Here is a 19,652-nt window from a genome sequence, read left to right on the forward strand (position 1 = left end):
CCTTTTCCCCACCACCCCCGCTCTTCGTCTTTATATTCTCAGCTCTGAGAGTGTCCTGCGTCGCCTGTTCTGCACAATGACTCCTCGGTTTTTGTGCCCATCCTTCAATTTCTTTCTCAGATTTCTCTGCAGAGGTGGCCGCAAGACTTAGCCAACAAATCATCTTTTGCTAAGAGAAAATTTAAAGATATTCTGGAGGAATGTACATTATGCATCTGCATTTATGCTTTTGAAAAAGTCCATTCTGAATGGCAATTAACATGGACAGATGCTTGGAAAAATTTAGAATATTTCACGTACAAGTTGAAAGAAAATCATTCGGAAAAAAAAATGTCTGTCGATTTTTAATAAGGGTTAATACCATGAAAAACCCTAAACCGGTACACCTGTGACAAATTTACCCTAAATTATTTTTTTGACCACAAAAAACCCTAAACCGGTGCACCCGTGACAAATTTACCCCAAACTATTTTTTTGACCACCAAAAATCCTAAATTGGTATATTTGTGACAAATTTACCATAAACTAATTCTTTTGACCACGAAATACCCCAAACCGGTACACCCGTGACAAATTTACCCGAGTTAAATTGATTTAATATCACGAAAATTCTCAAATTGATAAATGCGTGACAAGCAGATGGTCAAAACTCCATCTTGGTATACTCGTCAACCGTCACGTGTCACCAAATCAACGGTTTGACAATTAAATTTAACGAAAATTAACGGAGGGTAAATTTATCACATGTGTACCGGTTTAGGGTAAATTTGTCACGGGTATACCGGTTTGGAGTTTTATGTGGTCAAAAAAATAATTTGGGGTAAATTTGTCACAAGTGTACCGGTTTGGGGTTTTCCATGGTATTAACCCTTTTAATAATCACCGTAGACGATTCCGAAAATGATTTAATAATAGCCCGAACTCGTGGTAAGAGGGAACTTTCGTCGATACGAGGCCACGAGTTGTAACAAACTTAGAGTGGCAACACATACATAAAAGGTTTCGTTTATTTCATGAAAAATATTTTTCTCATTTTTCGGTGTTTGGATCGCTTAGAAAAATGAATCAACGAAAAATGTTTTCCTAGTCAACGGAAATCTAAGCTTAAATTCAGAAAAATGATTTCTTCTTTAAAAAATCGAAAATCATTTTTAAAAACATAACCGAATATTGGCACTCGGGCATGGGAGCTCCAATATTTGTTTCCGAGTCCTTGGCGGTGGGACCGAGTCCTCAGAGCCTAGGGTCGGGGTTCATGGAGCCCGAGCTCGAGCCCGGGATGCCATACCTAGCAACATAGAGGTTTGACCCGGGTCTTCGGTGCCTGTGCCGAGACCCGTTGAGGTCGGGTCTCGAACCCCAATACCCATGCACAAGTCCCTAACTTCCGAGCTCGAGTCCATTGAGGCTAGGCCCTGCGATCGTGCCTCGGTCCATCAATACCGGGCATGGGCCCAAGCGCTGGGGCATGGCCTCGATTGGCACCGGCATATGTTCATGACTCTGTCTCGATGGATCCGAGCGTGACCGCTGGTACTAGAATCCTACCGGGCCTAAGCACCAAGGTCCCGGTCCCAAGATATGGGTACCAAGGTCCAGCCTCTATAGGTTGGGGCTGAGGCTCCAAGGAGCCACACATGGGCATTGAGTTTCGATGGATCTAAGAATAGTGCCCAATGCATAAGAAGTCGGGGATCCAAGCTTGAGTCCCCGGTGCCTGAGTCGAGTTCCTTAGTTACCCATGCACGAGCAATTGACTCCCCATTAGCATTTGTCTATTTAGGAAAAACAAATTTCCTTAGCAAATGACAGAAAGTATTTTTCTGTTCATTTTCAAACCTTAACCAAACAACCAAAATAACTTTCATTTTCGTGAAAATGTCACATATTCTGCTAATCCGACCACAAATAAAAATGGAGCTTAACTTTGATCAACGACAAACGGAGCTCCAGTACTACAACAGGACTATGATGAATGCGGTCACCCGTTAGGCTACTGAGTGATGAGTGATGCTAAATGGCGATCTCTCTACGGCTATTTTCTCCGTCATGGTTTGTCAAAAGGAAAAGCTGAATTTACCCAAGCAACGTGCTTTGGATATTAAAATGGAAAAATTACACAAATTGTCCTAAATCTTGATACAATGTGCAATGTTGTCCCTTTGTCCCCGAAATTTGGCTCAATGCGTAATGTGATTGATGAAATTTTATTTTTTTAGTGTGGTCCCTTATCGTTAGGTACATGTTTAATTTAATCATTGAACTATATTTCGAAAAAAAAAAAAATCATTGAACTATATGAAAACATTAAATTTTATCTCTGAACATGAATTAATGGAAGGACAATATTGAACATTTTCACATAGTTCGGGGACTAAGTTGAACATGTCCTAAAAGTCCAAGGACCATATTGAACAAATCGAAAGTTCAGGGACTACAGCGAACAAATTAAAAGTTTAGAGATCACGTAGTTGGGTCAAAGTTGACCATTTGTATCATTATTGCTATTAGGAAAAGTGGACGATGTTTTGTTTATGGGGAAATGGTCCAAGACACGCGGGCTTAACAAATGAACACCAGTAGGCCTAGACCATTGATATTGATCTTTTGAGGGGATGAGGATCGACCTCAAGCCCAACAAGAATGGTCTATTGCCATCGGTCTCCTTCTCTATTTACAAAATTTTAAGAAAATAGAAAACACAAGCAGATTTAATTAAGCGAATTAGTTGTTTGTTAAGGTAAATTTGTTCTATGCTGAGATTTTCCAATTCACTGAGAACTCAATGTCTGCCCCCCCCACCCCCCCATAACTTTTTTTTTATTTTCTTTAGTTCCATTTTGAGAACTTATATTGAATTTGAATGTATCTCATAACCCGAAAGAATTCGCTAGAGGGGTCATTTCATTTTTGGATCTGGACCAAATAGGTTCAAGAGATGAGAGAAGGATGAGTTTCCCAAACTTAAGCGAAAATACTATTCTAGTTAGTGGGTTGTGGATACATTTTTTTTTCCAATTATGTTATAAGATCAAATAATGAACTTCACGGACATTTTATTCTTTTATTTTTTCAGACAAGTGATTTATCCCGTCGGTTTCATCGGATACACTTAAAGGAAATAAAAAAAAATTATGCTTAGCCCAATCAAGAAAAGGGTTCCATTGGAGACCATGGGCTGTCCATCTGAAACCTTGAAAGCCCAGACAAACCTATATTAGGACAATCCCATATAACCCTCTACTTTTTTTTTTAACGTGAATTAATCTTTTACTCGAATGTTCTTACGTGATTCTAGCATTACTAGTGCAAATTTTGAGTAAATTTCCCGTACACCTCCTCGGAGACTCTGGCAAACTACATGAAGTATTTCAAAGCTGGCTCTTGAAGTAGTAAAAGTAGCTAGATATATTTCAAAGCATACCATAGTAACATTCATCTTCTGCTCTCGTATCTTATCTTCAATCAGTTTATCTCCATTCGCGGCACAAGGGAAAAGAGTAATTGGTTCGCCCGGAGACATCATTGCCCGGGACTTGTAAAACTCATGAAGCATTGTAGCTTGTGTTCAAGGTGCTCGTCTTCTATGACAAGAAAGAGAGAAAAAAAGCACATTTACAATGGAGATGACCGCGATTAATGAGTGTTAATGAGGCCCAGATATTGCTAATTGGCCTCGTGTTCTTTTTCTGTTGATAATATCATCCTCTAATTAGGATAGCTAAGGGCGCTCATGGCGACACTTACGTTTCAGAAATCAACTACGCCTGGAAGTTGATTTTTTATTAGAAAAATTAGTTTAGTAACGGTTTAAAATTTCTACTTTTGGAACATTATTAACACAAAATCTTCTACAAATAATTATTATCGGCGGATAAAAAATTTCTACTTCATTTTTAAATTTTTAAAAATTTATTTAAAAGATAATTTTTATTATTAAAAAATATTAATAGTTCTTTAAAATAAAAATTATTACTTAATTTTTAATCCTGCTGCCGGAGACGGTGACTCTACAGTGGGCGGGGCGGCGGTTGGCGAGAGGTCGGCGGCGGCAAGTCGTGGTCATTAGTGGGCGGCTGTCGACAATGGTCGGAGAAGGTCGGCAATGGGCGACGACAGCGGAGGTATGGTTGGGAGAGAGAGAGTCGCTTAAAATGAAAAGATGTCGAAGTGAGAGAGATATTGATGATGAGAGGTTTCTATTTTTGAGATAGAAGTAACTTTTTTTAACTTCTAAATTGGCTAAAAAATAACTTTAGAAGTAGAAATTTGCTTCAAAGGTAGAAATGTAATGTTGCGTAACCAAACCAATTTCTGCTTTAGAAGTAGCATTACCAAACGGATTTCTGATTCAGAAACACTTTTGGAAATGAATTTTCGCTCTGGAAGTGTTATCATGTGCACTCTAAGATGGCTGGATTCGGCTCGGGGGAGAGGCGAGCCAATGACATTACTACGCTAATTAGCTGAGAAATAAGTACTGAGGCGAGAGGAAAATAAAAAGAAAAAGAAAAAAAAAAGAAAACGTGAAGGCAGAGAAAAATTAATGGAAAATAGGAAGAATAAAGTTGCAGAGAGGGCGCATCCTTTAATCCTGTGATTGGGGCACCTCAGTACTTGATTCGATTCAAGTATTAGATTTGATATACGTGACAGTTAGCACGTCTCCGCCCGAATGACTCTTGTATCTAACTTAAAACAAAAATGAATCATAGGGCGATCGACCCAATTCAATAAAAAGTTTAGTTAACATAAACTTGCCCTCGCAAATAGGCTGTTGATGCAAGTGGGATTATTATTATTTTAAAGAGGGTTTGTTTACCTAAGCCCATAGTCAGAATTGGGTATTGACCGTCAGACGACCCATTAAAGGATCATCAAGATTTGGCTTCATGTTTAGCAAAAGACAAACATAAGAATTTGAGGCCATGTCTCGACGCTCTAGCCCCAGATTTATTTTTACTTCCCTGGAAATAGGCTGGAGAACAATTTCTTGTTTGGACGTTACATGCTTGACCATAAGTTTCACAAACCCTACTTCATATTGACATGGACAATGTCGAAAGAAAAAAGATATCTTGTTGCTATTTGACTCAATCCAATAAAAATTCAATTTCTCGATTTCGAAAATCCATTTGTAGAAGATGTCGATGTCACGATATATTATGGATACATATTTTGAATCTCGAGAATATGTCGGTATGTTTCAAGATTAATTTTCAGGACGATAATGAGAAGGTGGCATTGCAGGATATCTTCGATAATGAAACACGGGTATAATCTCAACATCTTTCGAAGTACGATTTCCTTTTTAAACATCCTGGCAAAGTTCTTAGAAATAGGGATGCACATTCATAGGAGAGAATGCGCGTTTTAAAGAAATTCCAAGAAGCATCAAAGGTCTCCACACGTACTAAAGCTCTCAGTCTTTCGAAAAGCAAGAATGAAATCTTCGAGCTTGAAGAACGCGGAGGTCGCGAAGCATGAAGAGCAACCGAGTCTAGTCGGATCAAGCTTCACCCCTTCGTCATCGTCAACACATATCGAAGTCCTTTCGACGGATCAAACTTCCAAGGCCCGTCGTCTTCGTCAACCTACGTCGAAGTTTCGTTGGATCACACTTCTAGTGCATTCTCGTACTCGTCGCCATATGCCAAAGTCTCGTCGGATCACGCTTCCGAACCTAGTCGTCTTCACCGACATATATTGAAGATTCGTGGGATTAGGTTTTCATGCCTCGTCTCTCAGTCGACAACTACCGAATATCGAGCTTCGGGAAATCTAATGTCTAATGTTTGCTCGAAAGGATCAGAGTTACTTGTAAAGAAAGTGACAAATTAGAGATTGTACGCACTGTTATGGTGTTCAATAAACTTGGAAAAACCGATTTTCTCGTTTGAATCCTATTCTTATCAAAGACAATGAGAATAATCGCCCTCGTAAATCAGAAGTATATTCAATTCCTGCATCATTCACATAGTGCTGACTTTGTCCCTTGTGCATAATAACAACTAGAATACACAACGCATATCTCTTGCTGGGTCCTCACTAGAGATCACAAAGTCACTTTCACCTGTCTTTTGAACGTGGACGTGGGTCATGCATGATCAAGAGCAGCTCCTCTTTGATCCCTTTCAAGACCTAAAAAAAGCTGATGGCTCCCATGTAATCATGCACAACTTTTTAGCAAAACAGCAAACAGCAATATCACCCCAATGCCCTCGCCATGGTACATAAAGTCGATGCGCTACTGGAGTTATCTAAGACCAGGTTCGTGAATTTAATGCTTATTTTTCTTAAAAAGAAGAAGAAGAAGAAAAGGTTCATATATTACGAGTTGCATGCGTCTACTTCAGCACCATTGCAAGTGGGGAGAGCTCTTTACAGAAAGCAGCGTCCTATAATAAAGTGCGACATCTAATTTTTAACGAGATCTTTGGCTTCTTTTGTTCGTCCCTTTGGACATCTTGTCCTTAAAATTTGTCCTCTTATCGAAACCCTTTTGTTAATTACTCCACTTAATCATTCCTTCCGGCGCTTTCCCTTTGTAACCCCAACCCCATGCATGCATATTTAATGCATGTGATTCAGCGAACTGCTCTAATTGAAAAGAGAGTGACATTTTATCGGGTGAACTAATTATAAATTATCTCATCTGGTGGAGGGGAGATCCTACACGCCGTGCCATTACAAAGCGATGGATCCACGGGGAATGGGATTGTTGAGGCCACGTAGAGAATACTCATTAGCCTGTCAAAATCTGAATGTTTTCCTGGTCTGCGTTTCGGAGTATTGCAGCACTCTTTTCACCTAACCCTTAGTTTAATCGAGATTTAGGACCCCATTAAGCTTTCACCTCTTCTTTTCTCCTTGCGCATGATTCGGTCAAGAAACACGTGTTCACTGGACACTAGAAAACTAATGGAAAAAGACGGGATGATTAATTCGTTGGTCGCGTACACATTAGTCACTTGAGATCACGCATTGGAAAATTTGAGTAATGTTATGGAACGGTTAGGTAGAAACCCATCATCAATGCTTTTACCTGCACAAAATCAATGTGTATATATATATAATATTATTGTGGAAGGAAATACATATATTCATACATATATATTATATAGACATACACAATATGTTTATATTTCTAAAGAAGTCTTGAACCTCTTTTTTGTCAATTGAGTTTTCAACATTTTGTATTTTATATCAATTCAGTCAATCCGATCAATTTTGGCCAGAGATTACCGACATGGACGCCGGCAATCCTACATAGCATGGTCGTCACCGATGTGGACAAGTTTTTTTAAAAATTTATTATTATTTTTATGAATTTATTTATTTTTCTTTTCTTTTCCATCCTTCACTTGTTGTGACCAGCAAGGGTCATTGGAGCTGGCCAGCCACTGGGCGAGGGCAACATTGCCATGGCCTCCTCGGTTCTTGGCAAAGGCAGTCATTAGCCCGTGGCTAGCAAGGCCATGGCTACCTTAGCCTACAATCATCGAGGTTGGCCTTTTCCAGATTTGGACGATTTGGCCTCACTTGCGATCGCCCGCGCCTCACCCATACCATCTCGAGGTGCGACCACGGGTGTTGCTAGGGCCTTGTTGGCCACAAGCGAAGTTGCCTTCACCGATGGCCAATGAGGCCATCAGAAGGCCGTCCTCCCCCGATCTTTCCTTAAGCAATGATCGCTTGAATTGCAAATCATTTCCATGAAAGTTCGAGTGACTCAGATTCACGGGCAAGACAACGTATGTTGGCATCAAGAGGGAGAGTGACTAATGTGTAGATAATACCCGGCAGAAAAAAACGAGATCAACATCCTTAATTTTCTTAAATATATATATATATATATATATATATATATATATATATATATATATATATATGATGTGGAAGAATTTATTGTAACTGGGGTTGTGGGAGGAAAACGAATAAACTGATTTATAATTACGAAATGACTCGCTTTTTGAAAACACAAGTGAGTCATTTCAAGGTCTTGAGTATATTGAAAAGGAAAATGCTTTTCTGGTAGTATTGTCAGAAATGATATAATCTCAATCGTAAATCCACACATCATCACCGTATATTTTGCATAAAGTAGTTATTGATTGGGAGATTGTTTGGTTTGAAATAACCAACAATCTTGTCAGACTATCGGGCTAGTAACTTTTATATTAATACTCTTCTAGTAATATAGCTGTTAGTCAATTGAAAAAGAAAAGAATATATGGGTGTAGAAATTAGAAAAAGTATGTCCCGAGGCGGGCACTAAAGACTAGGAAAATGCTTCTTTATAGAGCAGCCTTTCATAACGTGCCTTCATTGCTCAATCATAGAGCCCATTAAAAACCGCCTCTTTATAATAGAGGAATTCCAACATAGCCAAATCTCACTTCATCACTGGGATATTACTCAGGCTTTTGACCCTCTCTCTCTCTCTCTCTCTCTTGGAAATGGAGGGTAGGACTAAGAAGATCAACAAGGAAGCATGGACTGCGGAGGAAGACAGAAAATTAGCCGAGGTCATTGCAGTAACCGGAGCTAGAAGATGGAAGGCCATTGCAGCTAAAGCTGGTAACTCTCTCTCTCTCTCTCTCTCTCTCTCTCTCTCTCTCTCTCTCTGTCAACATGATATTGAGAAAAGCTTGCCTTGCCATCTTCTTCAGGCTTGAATAGGAGTGGCAAGAGTTGCAGGCTAAGATGGATGAATTATCTGAGGCCCAACATAAAGAGAGGCAACATTTCAGACCAAGAAGAGGACTTGATACTTAGGCTTCACAAGCTCCTCGGAAATAGGTTTCGATTTTCTTTTTCCTTACGAATAAAAAAAAAAAATAACAACAAAACTTGTCAATGATATCATAAATTCTTTTTTTCTTGGATGTATAGGTGGTCTTTGATTGCAGGGAGATTGCCGGGTCGGACAGATAACGAGATCAAGAACTATTGGAATTCTCATTTGAGCAAGAAAGTTAATAACCAAAAGGAGAAACAGATTAGCCAAGCGTCGAGCGAAAAGGATGAGATTGAACAAGCAAGAGGATTAGAAGAGAAGAAATCATCAGAGAGCAGTGAAGACCGCTTAGAAGCTATCACCAGCTTCGATGCTGATGATCTCTTCGATTTCTCCATGAGAACCCCTCTAAATCTCGGCTGGCCAAGCGAGTTTCTTCTGTCGGAGGACGACAATGGTTTTGAAAGGATCATGCTCATGAATCCACACAACTCCTTATGAATTCAATACACAATAACTGTTTATGTCCATACACTTGATCCACTGTTGTTTGGAGTTGATCGCGGATCAAAATTGTTGATCTGTAATGTTTAATCTGGTACTCCCTTGATCAGCAAACAGTGCCACTTTCTCATTCCTTTTCCAACTATTTTCTGCACGTTTCACCTCTGTCTCTTGTTACAAATCAGGCCGAGAAATAAAAAAGAGAGAGAGAGAGAGAGAGAGAGAGAGAGAGAATTTTGCAAATATTGATAAGGGGCATTCTAATAAAGGCAAAGAGAAGAGAACAAACGATTTTCCGGGCGCGAGACGTTTTGATATCACATGCAATCAGGCATAGAGATAAAAAGAGAGAAGGAGAGAGAGAGATGATGATAAAAGTGCAAAAAGGAGTTTTGTCTGCATGATAATGTGCAGAAGATTCAAGACTTTCTTTTCGCGTATCGATTCAGCTCAGCCGACGAGAGGCGTCCAATCGATCTTCTCTCTCTCTATCTTTTTTCATTCTTGATGCTGTCAGAATTCGTTGCCCAAAATCCCAGAAATTAAAACATGCAGCAACAGTAGAACTCCTCAACAAGCTATTGCACGCAGGAGTACTAGGAAAAAGCATTACATTTGCGCAAAATTTAACATCAACATCGAGATATTATCTTCTTTTTAATCAGTTTTTATACAGAACTTATTTCGCCCAAGCTAAGTGGAACGACATGTGCAAGAATGCATGAAGGGGCTAGATACTCATTAAATGTCAGACTCTTCATAGGTTTAGGAATGCGGGACAATTAATTTTTTTTTGTTAATTCATGTGTACAGTTTCCCCATTAAAAGAAAAAAATAGTTGATAATAGTTAGAAAAGTGTTTAGACTTAAGGAAGGAGGGCCACCACCGGTCTCTTGATTTGCCGGTGCTAGAAAACCATGTGAATATCTTTGAGCCCCCGTAAGAGTTTGGGGGCATCACCGCCGACCTTTATACCACTGAGCTATTGATGAACAATGGAAGTTTGGATCTCATTGAGTTAAATTCCTGTTCTTAAATCATAACCAATATGAGTTCGAAATCTCCATCCTAACTCCCAAAAGTTCCTCGTATTGGATTTATTCCGTGTCTCATTTCATAAGGAACTTGAAAGTGGCTCTATTACACAAGAGAGAAATGATTATGTGACTATCCTTAATCCACTATAAGATTAACAGCCTATTTTGGGTTACAAAAATATAAAATTAAACATAGTTATGGGTGGCCCACAATATTTTGTTACTCTCACAGTCACTCAAAGACCATTATACTAGGAAACCCCATGTCGTAATATTCCATCAATATCATAAATTCCTTCACGTAATTTCCCTATGATGCCATTGACATAAGAGATGCCGTTTCTTAGTTATATCTTTCTATCTTTATATATGGCAAGCTAAAAAAATAATCATGTTATAATCTAGAAATGGAAAGAAAAAACAAAAAAAAAAGGGAGGTTTTCAATGATTTTGAAATTTTTCTACTAGGTAATCTAGTGTCCTTATGTATGAAGATAATAAATTCGGTTGCTATAATCGGACTCTATTATGGAGTTCTGACCACATTTTTCATAGGGCCCTCTTTAAGGGTGAGTATAATTCTAGGGTAGAATCCGGAACTGGAGAACCGAACATGTGGAAACATGGTAGGTTCCAGATTCCAATGTATGCGGGGAGGTTCCGATTTCTAAAAATTGAGGAACCGATTCCAATGGATATATTCCAAGAGGTGGAACCTAGAACGTGAAACATAAAACAAGGATTTGTGTTTTTCTTGTTTTATGTTTTTACGCGATCCTATGGTATTTCATGGTGTTTGATGATGAGTATGTAATCTGTAACCACTAGTCCGAGCTTTCATTTTCGATGATGTCCATAACTGAGATTTTTACTATGTTAATGTTTCATATTCTTCGTATGTCTAAATGTGGGTTATAATCAATAGATTGTAGCAGCCAATGGTGGTTATTAGGGGTGACAATTCATTGTTACCGTTCCAATAAGAATACATGTGGAACCCGAGTAGATTGTAAAACCAACTCTGGCACTTGTGACAGGATACGTTCCAAGTTTTAGGGTACGCATGGTAGGTTTCACGTTCCAAGGTATGCATGGTACGTTTCGGATTCTAAGAAATGAGAAATCGGTTCTGACGGGTAGGTTCTATGTTCCGGGCGAAATCTGGAATCGTTTTAGCCCTCTTGTCTCTTCATTCTTCGAGCATGGGTTATGAAAGAAGGAGAAGAAGGAATCGAGAAAAAGGTATCAACAACAACATGTTTCACTAGTGGGACCGAGCTATAAATTGTGGGAATGGGCTCTGAAATACGTATATGAGTTGTAATCAGCTAAATTAGAAGTTATGCCATTTTAGGAGTCTTTCCTTCCTCATATATATATGTCATTGTAATCGATATAGAAGAAAATATACAGAAAATTGAGGAATAATGTTTTTTTTCCTCTAAAAACTCTCTGTGCTAACATCACCTACTCTATTGTATCGTTTATTTCATTTCTTCGAAACAATCGCAAGCAGGTTTCTTAAATATAGATATGCTACCGGATATTCAATGATATTAGCATTTGATGTGTATTTCTAGATAATCTCATTTTTCAATTACCCCTCGATGAGTATAAATGTAAATCGGAAGTAACGCATTTATTAAAATTGGGATATGTACAAGTGTCAATATTTGAACCCTTTTTGTACAATGAGGGGGGGTGGGGAAAGCTGATGAACGACGAAATTGTTAGGATGCATGCAGAAATAACTGGAAAGAAGCGGAGGTAGCAAAGCATATCTTGTAGATACCAACACGTACACAAAGCACAGACACAATCGTTTTGTGTTTTGCCTATGTTTTGATTTCAAAGAATACCAAAGTCAACGAGCATAATTGTTTCCCACTTTTGCCCCTGAGGACTTCTCATGTGCCAATCACATCACTGAATTACAACCACAAATTGGGTGCAGAAACACAATGTGAACAAAGTCATGCAACTCAACAAGTACGGAGATTAAAAATGAGACAAAATATAATCATGGGAGAGAGAGAGAGAGCGCGTGCAAAAGTTGGTCTCAGTGCTAAGTACTTTATTTTATTTCGTACTAGTTTAAATGCTTTTTAGCTTTATTTTTCATTATTACGATGTAACTCCGTATAATTCATTAGTCAATCGCCATATAATTATCTTTGTCGGGGCTAGACAATGGGGTTTGTAAATTGAGACGGTATCCAGTGGGAGCCACATGTTTGTAGATCTTCACGGGGTTTATAATTTGAACAATGGGCTTCGATTTCAGATGATTGATCTCCTGAGTTTTCATTTGTTTGCAATCAATACACTTTAGCCAAATTTAGGCACTTTTCTAGTAAAATCACTTCCTTGGTGAACACGTGATGCTGACATGTTATCTAACCATGCATGAAGTCAGCCCTAGTTAAAATAAATCTATAGTTTTTCAAAATTAAAAAAAAAATGCAAGAAAGGAGAGGATTAGTCAATTGCCCTGACTTCAAGAAAACTTACCTTGTAATTCTGGTTAGCTTCGATGGTAAGCTTCGATGGTCTCTCGAGGGACCGATCCACCATCCTAAAAGCGTCTTAAGGCCTGTATGAGAACCATTTTGGTTCTCTGATTTTGTTTCTTGGAATAAAAAAAGACGAGAACCCTGTTTGGTAACGTAAATGATTCTGATTTTGATTTTGTTCCCGGACTCGGTTTTAGATAATCAGAATCAGTTTTAGAGCAAAATCTAAGACAAAAAAAAGTTGGTTCTAGAAAAAAGAATCACTTTTGAGAATCACAAAACATAATGAAGTCTCACATCTCTCACTTTTCTCTTTCAATTCTCTTGTCACTTTTTCCTCAACCTAATAAAAAAAAATATTCGAAAAAAATTTGAATTTTTTAAAAAAATCACAAAAAATTTACAAAATCCTAAAAATAGAAGAAGCTTAGATTAGACTAGTTTGACCTCATTTTCATAAATTTGAACCTAAATTTCCTAGATTTCATAGATTTTGCTCCTCTACAAAAATTGTCGCAGAATATGAGGGCATTCAACATGCGGATGATAACATATATACTCATAGCCGTGCGTCACAAATATGACCATCTGCACGTGGAGCTGGAGCTAAACACTCACTTGGATTTGGGACGGAAGCTGCAAAATGATAGTGAAGGACTTGTACTTCGTATTAAGGAGGATAATTTGATTTTTTTTCTTTTGTCGGTGGATAATTTGGTTATTCGGCTGCTATGTTTGTATATATTTTAGATAGCGCAACATTTAAAGAAAAAAAATGAGTTTTTAATATGGGAATTGTCCCATGCTTCAATCGAATTTCAAACTTCATGTATTAAAATTGTATTTCATTTATGACATGCTAAAAAAAATAATGTATTTTAAATTATTTTAGTGTGCATTGGAAATTAGTTTTCAAATGAGGATGAAATTTTACAAAGTAACCACATAGTTAATTAACTTAAATGACAAAAATTAGGAAGAGAAACAGTTTTTCGAAATAGAAATTTTATGCGGTTATCAAACGCATTTTTATACCAGGAACAGAAATTTTGGGTAGTTATCAAACGCGTTCTGATTCTCTAAAACTCATCCAAGAATAGAATCAGAAAAAGTCATTTTAATCGGAATCGGTTTTTCGGAATAGAATAGTTACCATGTGCAGTCTTAATGTGATCCACTTTTTCATACCTCCCGCACAAAAGGTCATATCTCACAGGTACTTCAAGGTCTTCCAATGGACGAGCGAGATTTGCTCTTTCGGGATCCAACGGTTATTGATCTTTGAGGATCCGATATCCGAACATTTGCAGGAGCACCTGTAGTCACGAGGACTCTTTTCATCGAAACATGTCTCGTTTCTCGATATAAATGTCTTTATAAGAATGCTCTCTCTCATATTTAAATGCTTTCCACCTAACTAGAAGCTGAACCCATCAAAGGGTTCTGCAATTCAGAATAATGTTTGCCCCCACACGAAACACCAATACAACGTGAAAAAAGGCTCGAATTGCAGGTACCAAATTGGGGGTGTTGCTAAAAGTAAGATCCACTTGTTGCAGAAGCAAGAATATCTTCACCTTTCCGTGGAGGTTCTCAATGCTAATACGATTTTGTTTAAGATCTGCTGCACATTTCAAGCTGTGATACTCATGGCGAAACATGGTACAGCCCACTACATCTTTAGAGGTTCTAAGTTCAAGTTTCCATCATCAATCGGGTAAAATTCAATATCGAGCCTCTTTGCATATGGAGCTTACACGTGTACATCGCAGACTGGATGTTGGAGTTAGCAATGAAAAGGTCCCAACTTCTTGTTTTGCAATGAAGTCGAAATATACGTACGCGTGTCAAGAAGATTCACCGTAGATGTGTACTGTTCAGACATTGACTACTTCTGTTGGAGTTCGGGTTTGTCCCACAATCTTGTCAAAAGACTTTGACGAAAAAGTGTCCCCCTTACACGTGAGTCATGCTTCATTAATTCCCTCTATTTGGAAATTAATTAACCTACCAAGTATTATTCAGTATGTTTATGGTTCTTACACCAAAAAAATTACTGTATGCAAATTATATCTATTTTCAATACGATATGAACCCTTTTGACTCATAATTTTCACAAAGAAAGGGAATGTGCTTTGTAGCTATTTCACAAAGATTTAAAAAAAAAAAAATAGGGAGAATCATTTGTGCTCAAACGGAGGTTTGCTTTTCAACTCTATAATATACTTCCAGAAATCTCCTTAAGAAAGTCAAGGTAGGGACCGGACTTCAATAAAACTTAGACTTATTGTACAACAGTAAATTTAATCCGAAATCTTTTAACGATTTTTATCGATATAATTTTTCTGCCCGATTTTGGCTTGCAATCACCGACGTAAACGTCGAACGTCCTACATGGCATGATCGAGATGCTGAGATGGATAATTTTTTTTCAAATATTTTGTGTTCGTTAGTCCTTTCTTTTTTACTATAGGCCGGTGAGTGTAGACGATGCGACCCTCGCCTAGATTTTGCCTTCCATAGCACGTATGTCGCGACCCTCGCCCAAATCTTGGCAAGGGCCGCGCCCAGCTGAGGTCGCAGACCGACGGAGGGAAATAAGAAAAAAAAATAAAAAATGGGAAAGAAAAAAAAATATGGAAAACAAAATGGTCACGTTAGGGTCGACGGTGCGATGTAGGACGGTCAACGTACACAACAATGATTTCTTGTAAAAATTAGCCGAAAGGACTTTATTGGTAAATCGTCAAAAGGCTAAATTAATTAAATTAAAAAGATCAAGTTAAATTAATATATGTACAAAATTTTAAGACTTTTTTGGTAATTATCACCATATTTTGTCATTCATGCTTAGCTTATACACATGTGCATACAAAAGAAAGACACAAAATTGGAGAAATCGTAGCACTTTCCAGCGATAAGACACGTCCTCTATGTATATACATGTATATATACGACCTAACACTACGGTGACGATTACAAATATTTTTATTTTTTCAAGTAAATTCTTTTCGGGTACTAGGGGCGAAAAACTTAAATTTCCACAAACTGTCGTGCCCGCATCTTTCTGTATGGGTTTGAACTCAACAGCATTGATGTCGATATACAGAATAATTTTCCAAAAGCAAAAAAAATGTAAACCCGAAATAATGTGTGAAAACTGAAAATGTTGTCTTAGCTCTGGCGCTGAAAATGGGGGAAAGAGAGACAATTTGACCGTCACTTTGGGGAGAATATCACGTATAGACACGTCTACATTAATTTAGGCGAAAGCGAAATAAATCGACGATTATTATACGTTTGAAGTCCCCCACGCAAAGTAAATCTAGAAATATTATATGTTTCAAGTCTCCCACGCATCATTAAAATATTCGAATTAGTACTGATCACATCAAATCATGTGCGAGATCAATCAGCCATACAACCTCGTCTTTCTCTCTTTCGTCTTTCGCTATTTCAATTTTCGACACATCAGTGCTAGGGACTGCCACTTTGCTCCGCCCGTTTCTCACGGTCTCTTTTTAAATTCAACCCTAATCGATTTCTGTCAAGCGCAGTCTTGACTAAGTAATAAGTATGCTATTTCTCACTAGGGTTTTTTTTTCCTTAAGTGCGACGAAGCAAGACCCATCTCGAGTTTCCATTTCGTAATAACAATTTCGTTTGATACGCTGCATTCGCGATCGAATTGATTCTCTTGCTTGACAGTGTCTATGAACAAACACTTTGGAAGTATTCGTGTCATTAAAAAATTGATTAGGTGATTCCTCCAATTCTTTTATTAGACTAAGCACCACCCCAAAGGAGATATAATCTTGGAACAACTACATGGGCGATTCCGTAAGTTAATTTGTCTTTGCTTTCCTCGGTCGAACAGTATTACTTTCCCTGTGTTTCACCTAACGCTTCATTTATTATAGACAAAGTCTCTGGTTTTGCTGCCACTTTCTAATCAACGGCTTCTACCCAGTAATTTAATCCCCAAAAATCAAAGGCAAATGACGCTCCACAACGAAATTATTCGCATAAGGGTCCATAGACCAATGAGCCGCTGTCACTGACAGCGAGGCTTTAGTATAATAATAGGAAGCTGATAATTACAACTTTGTCTCTTAATTTAAGCAAAATAGACGGTCCATATTTTATCTAGTTATTTAATTTAAATATAGTAAATGTACTAATCTAGAAGAGGGTCTCGGGGTCCGAGGCTATTGCCATATAGACGTGCCAGATGCCTCCAAGGGGTCGCTGAACAAGGAAGGAAATCTTTCCGCCAATGATAGAAAATTCTTCATGCCTTTCACTAGGTGGAAAATATTTTTAATCGTTAGTAGTCTTTCGGGGGGGCTCTGAAAAGCTCTTAAAATTATTCAAAGCTGTTGCAGTGTTGCCAGCAGAATCTTTTACATATATTACAGAGATATTATATGTGTGCATGCCCTTTGTTATAACCCCTTTTCGCATGAGATTTCGAGCCCTAAATATTGATACATACAAAAGGAAAATATTCATGGCCCCAAACATTGACCTCTATGTAAATTCATGGACTCTCACAAAGGCAAACCTCGAAGGTGATGACTTTTTCCCATGTGATGTCTATACTTTTTGCCCCTCCGTTATGCCTTTGTCATTTTCTTCTTTTCTTTTTGCTCTCTTTACATGACCAATTGCTTTCCGAGTAAATATTATTTACACTTGTCCCACTTGATCAAACCAATCAGAATCGGTGGAACTTACACTGAGTTTCACTAAAATCCACCACTTTTCTTGCAGGTTTTGTAGATTTCGCACTATGTTGATTTTGGTCGATCGTCTATGAAATGGTCTGTATCTTAGTTTAAAATCTATATTTCTTCTTTTTGGCATGTAATGAAAAAGCATGGCACCCGCACTCAGCGACTGAAAATAGTTTCTTTTCCTTTTAGCAGCCTTTGGATTAGCATGTATTTGGTGGTGGCGGACTGGCAGTAGCAGTAGGGTTCAAACTTTATAGCACTCTTGATTGCTCAATCATAAATGTTAAAACTTTTCTTTGTTGCAGTATCAATATGATGTGTTCTATATGCCGTATATATACATGTGGCACTTGATTATTTTTCTCTTCCACCAAGAAGGGTAGGCGACACAGGGACCCAATAACACAAAACCTTGTTAGATATAGAGAGATCGTCCTCAAGCGGCAATTCGGAAAACCCATTCTTTCTCCAAGGCCTTTGAACACTCTCTCTCTCTCTCTCTCTAATGGAGAAATCATCAGCTGCAAAGGAATATAGTAAAGGAGCATGGACACCTGAAGAAGATGGAAAGCTTGCTGAGGTTATTGCAGTTCATGGTGCAAAAAGGTGGAAGACAATTGCAGCTAAAGCCGGTGATCTTTCTTGATAACTTTTATCAGTGTTTTTTTCAGTTGGCTTTGAGGAAATAAAAAGAACATTTTGAAGTTTATTATATTCTGTGCACATCTTTGAAAAAAATAGGGTTGGCTTCTTTTTTTCCCGTTTTCCAGGTCTCAGCAGATGCGGGAAGAGCTGCAGGTTGAGATGGTTGAATTATCTGAGACCCAACATCAAGAGAGGCAACATCAGTGACCAAGAGGAGGACTTGATCCTAAGGCTTCACAAACTGCTAGGGAACAGGTTCACTTTCAGCATATGTTACTTGCTTTTCTTGATAAATACTTCATTTTTGTTCCACAATTTTGCCTAGCATGGGTGGTCTGGTTTCTTCTTACCTTTTCTGGGTTGAAAAACATTCAGGTGGTCTTTGATTGCCGGAAGATTACCCGGTCGAACGGATAATGAGATAAAGAACTACTGGAACTCTCATTTGAGCAAGAAAATGAAGCAGAAGGAGAAGCAAAGCGAAGCCCCTAAAAGAGAAGGCGAGGAAGCTGAGAGAAGGAGGGAGACAGAAAGGGTGTGCGGGGAAGTGAGAGAGGAGAGTTCGTCCAACGGAGGCGAAGAGTCGAAGACTTCGAGCGTCGATTTCGACGTGGATGAGTTCTTCGACTTCTCTAACGAGAGTACCTTGAATCTGGAGTGGGTCAGCAGATTTCTCGAGTCGGATAAAGGCATTTGTGATGAGAAATCGTGAGAGCTCAAAGATATAAAAAAGAAAAAAGTTGCATGTCATGTTGTGTTCTCCAGCTTGTGTGCATGATTCCGGAGAAGAGGTAGTGAACTCTGTCATCTGCTAGTTAAAAATTTTCATTTGCCTGCGTGGGTGAAACTTCAAGCTAAGATAGCTACTAAAAAATGCAAACCACTCTGCTTGGCATGCCTCAGGTTTTGCTCTTTCCTGTTATTTTCTGGGTATTATTTAGATCATCTATTGCTTTGCCAAAGTTGAAGAACTTCTTTCACCATAGTCGGAGAAAGCAGGAGGGCAATTGGGAAATCATAGGTACATTTTGGCAAACAAGAATAAAATGGAAAAGATGGACCATGTTGTCCGAAAGCACTACAGTTTTGGCTTGTAGCTGTCATTGGGTTGCTCAGATCCTCGTGAAAAGAAAAGTGCAAAGGTAATATAGCAAAAGGAAATGCGTTTTGTAAAGCAAGAAAGGACCTGTCCGCATTGCAATGCTGTGGAAATTTGGTGGAGGATAATTAATGCGATGAGGCGGGAGTCTTATATTTGACTAAAAGGGTTGTGTTAATCATGTTGTGTGAAAAGAGACCTTTGCAAAAGGTGCCCCCTCATAATTATCTATGGATTCGCCTGCAATAGATTAGATAGAACCACTTGGAGATTAAACGTGCTGTGTGGTTAATTAACTTTGTAAACTTCGTTTAGTTTATCTGTATACTTACCGAAGTACGTAATTGTCACTTCTCATTATGTCACTCCGAGAACTA

General features: G+C 38.4%; 2 protein-coding genes across 2 annotated transcripts; both read left to right on the forward strand.

Annotated features, from left to right (window-relative positions):
• The first annotated feature begins 8,357 nt into the window (after positions 1 to 8,357).
• LOC115740041 (transcription factor MYB114-like) lies at positions 8,358 to 9,353 on the forward strand. The gene is made up of 3 exons (XM_030673440.2): positions 8,358 to 8,580; positions 8,673 to 8,802; positions 8,896 to 9,353. Exons 1-3 carry the CDS (start codon positions 8,460 to 8,462, stop codon positions 9,239 to 9,241), a joined length of 597 nt encoding a protein of 198 aa, XP_030529300.1. The 5' UTR covers positions 8,358 to 8,459; the 3' UTR covers positions 9,242 to 9,353.
• Positions 9,354 to 17,888: 8,535 nt separating this feature from the next.
• On the forward strand, positions 17,889 to 18,996 carry LOC115739664 (transcription factor MYB3-like). Its single transcript, XM_048274554.1, has 3 exons — positions 17,889 to 18,163; positions 18,302 to 18,431; positions 18,552 to 18,996. The coding sequence occupies exons 1-3, from the start codon at positions 18,037 to 18,039 to the stop codon at positions 18,886 to 18,888; spliced, it is 594 nt and encodes a 197-aa protein (XP_048130511.1). The 5' UTR covers positions 17,889 to 18,036; the 3' UTR covers positions 18,889 to 18,996.
• The last annotated feature ends 656 nt before the right edge of the window (positions 18,997 to 19,652 follow it).

The sequence above is a fragment of the Rhodamnia argentea genome, chromosome 2, assembly GCF_020921035.1.
Source record: "Rhodamnia argentea isolate NSW1041297 chromosome 2, ASM2092103v1, whole genome shotgun sequence".
NCBI lineage: Eukaryota > Viridiplantae > Streptophyta > Magnoliopsida > Myrtales > Myrtaceae > Rhodamnia > Rhodamnia argentea.

Coding starts and splice junctions, on each gene's coding strand:
- LOC115740041 (XM_030673440.2), top strand. CDS start 8,460: ATGGAGGGTAGGACTAAGAAGATCAACAAGGAAGCATGGACTGCGGAG. Junction 8,581..8,672: donor GGCCATTGCAGCTAAAGCTG/GTAACTCTCTCT, acceptor CATCTTCTTCAG/GCTTGAATAGGAGTGGCAAG. Junction 8,803..8,895: donor CACAAGCTCCTCGGAAATAG/GTTTCGATTTTC, acceptor TTGGATGTATAG/GTGGTCTTTGATTGCAGGGA.
- LOC115739664 (XM_048274554.1), top strand. CDS start 18,037: ATGGAGAAATCATCAGCTGCAAAGGAATATAGTAAAGGAGCATGGACA. Junction 18,164..18,301: donor GACAATTGCAGCTAAAGCCG/GTGATCTTTCTT, acceptor CCCGTTTTCCAG/GTCTCAGCAGATGCGGGAAG. Junction 18,432..18,551: donor CACAAACTGCTAGGGAACAG/GTTCACTTTCAG, acceptor AAAAACATTCAG/GTGGTCTTTGATTGCCGGAA.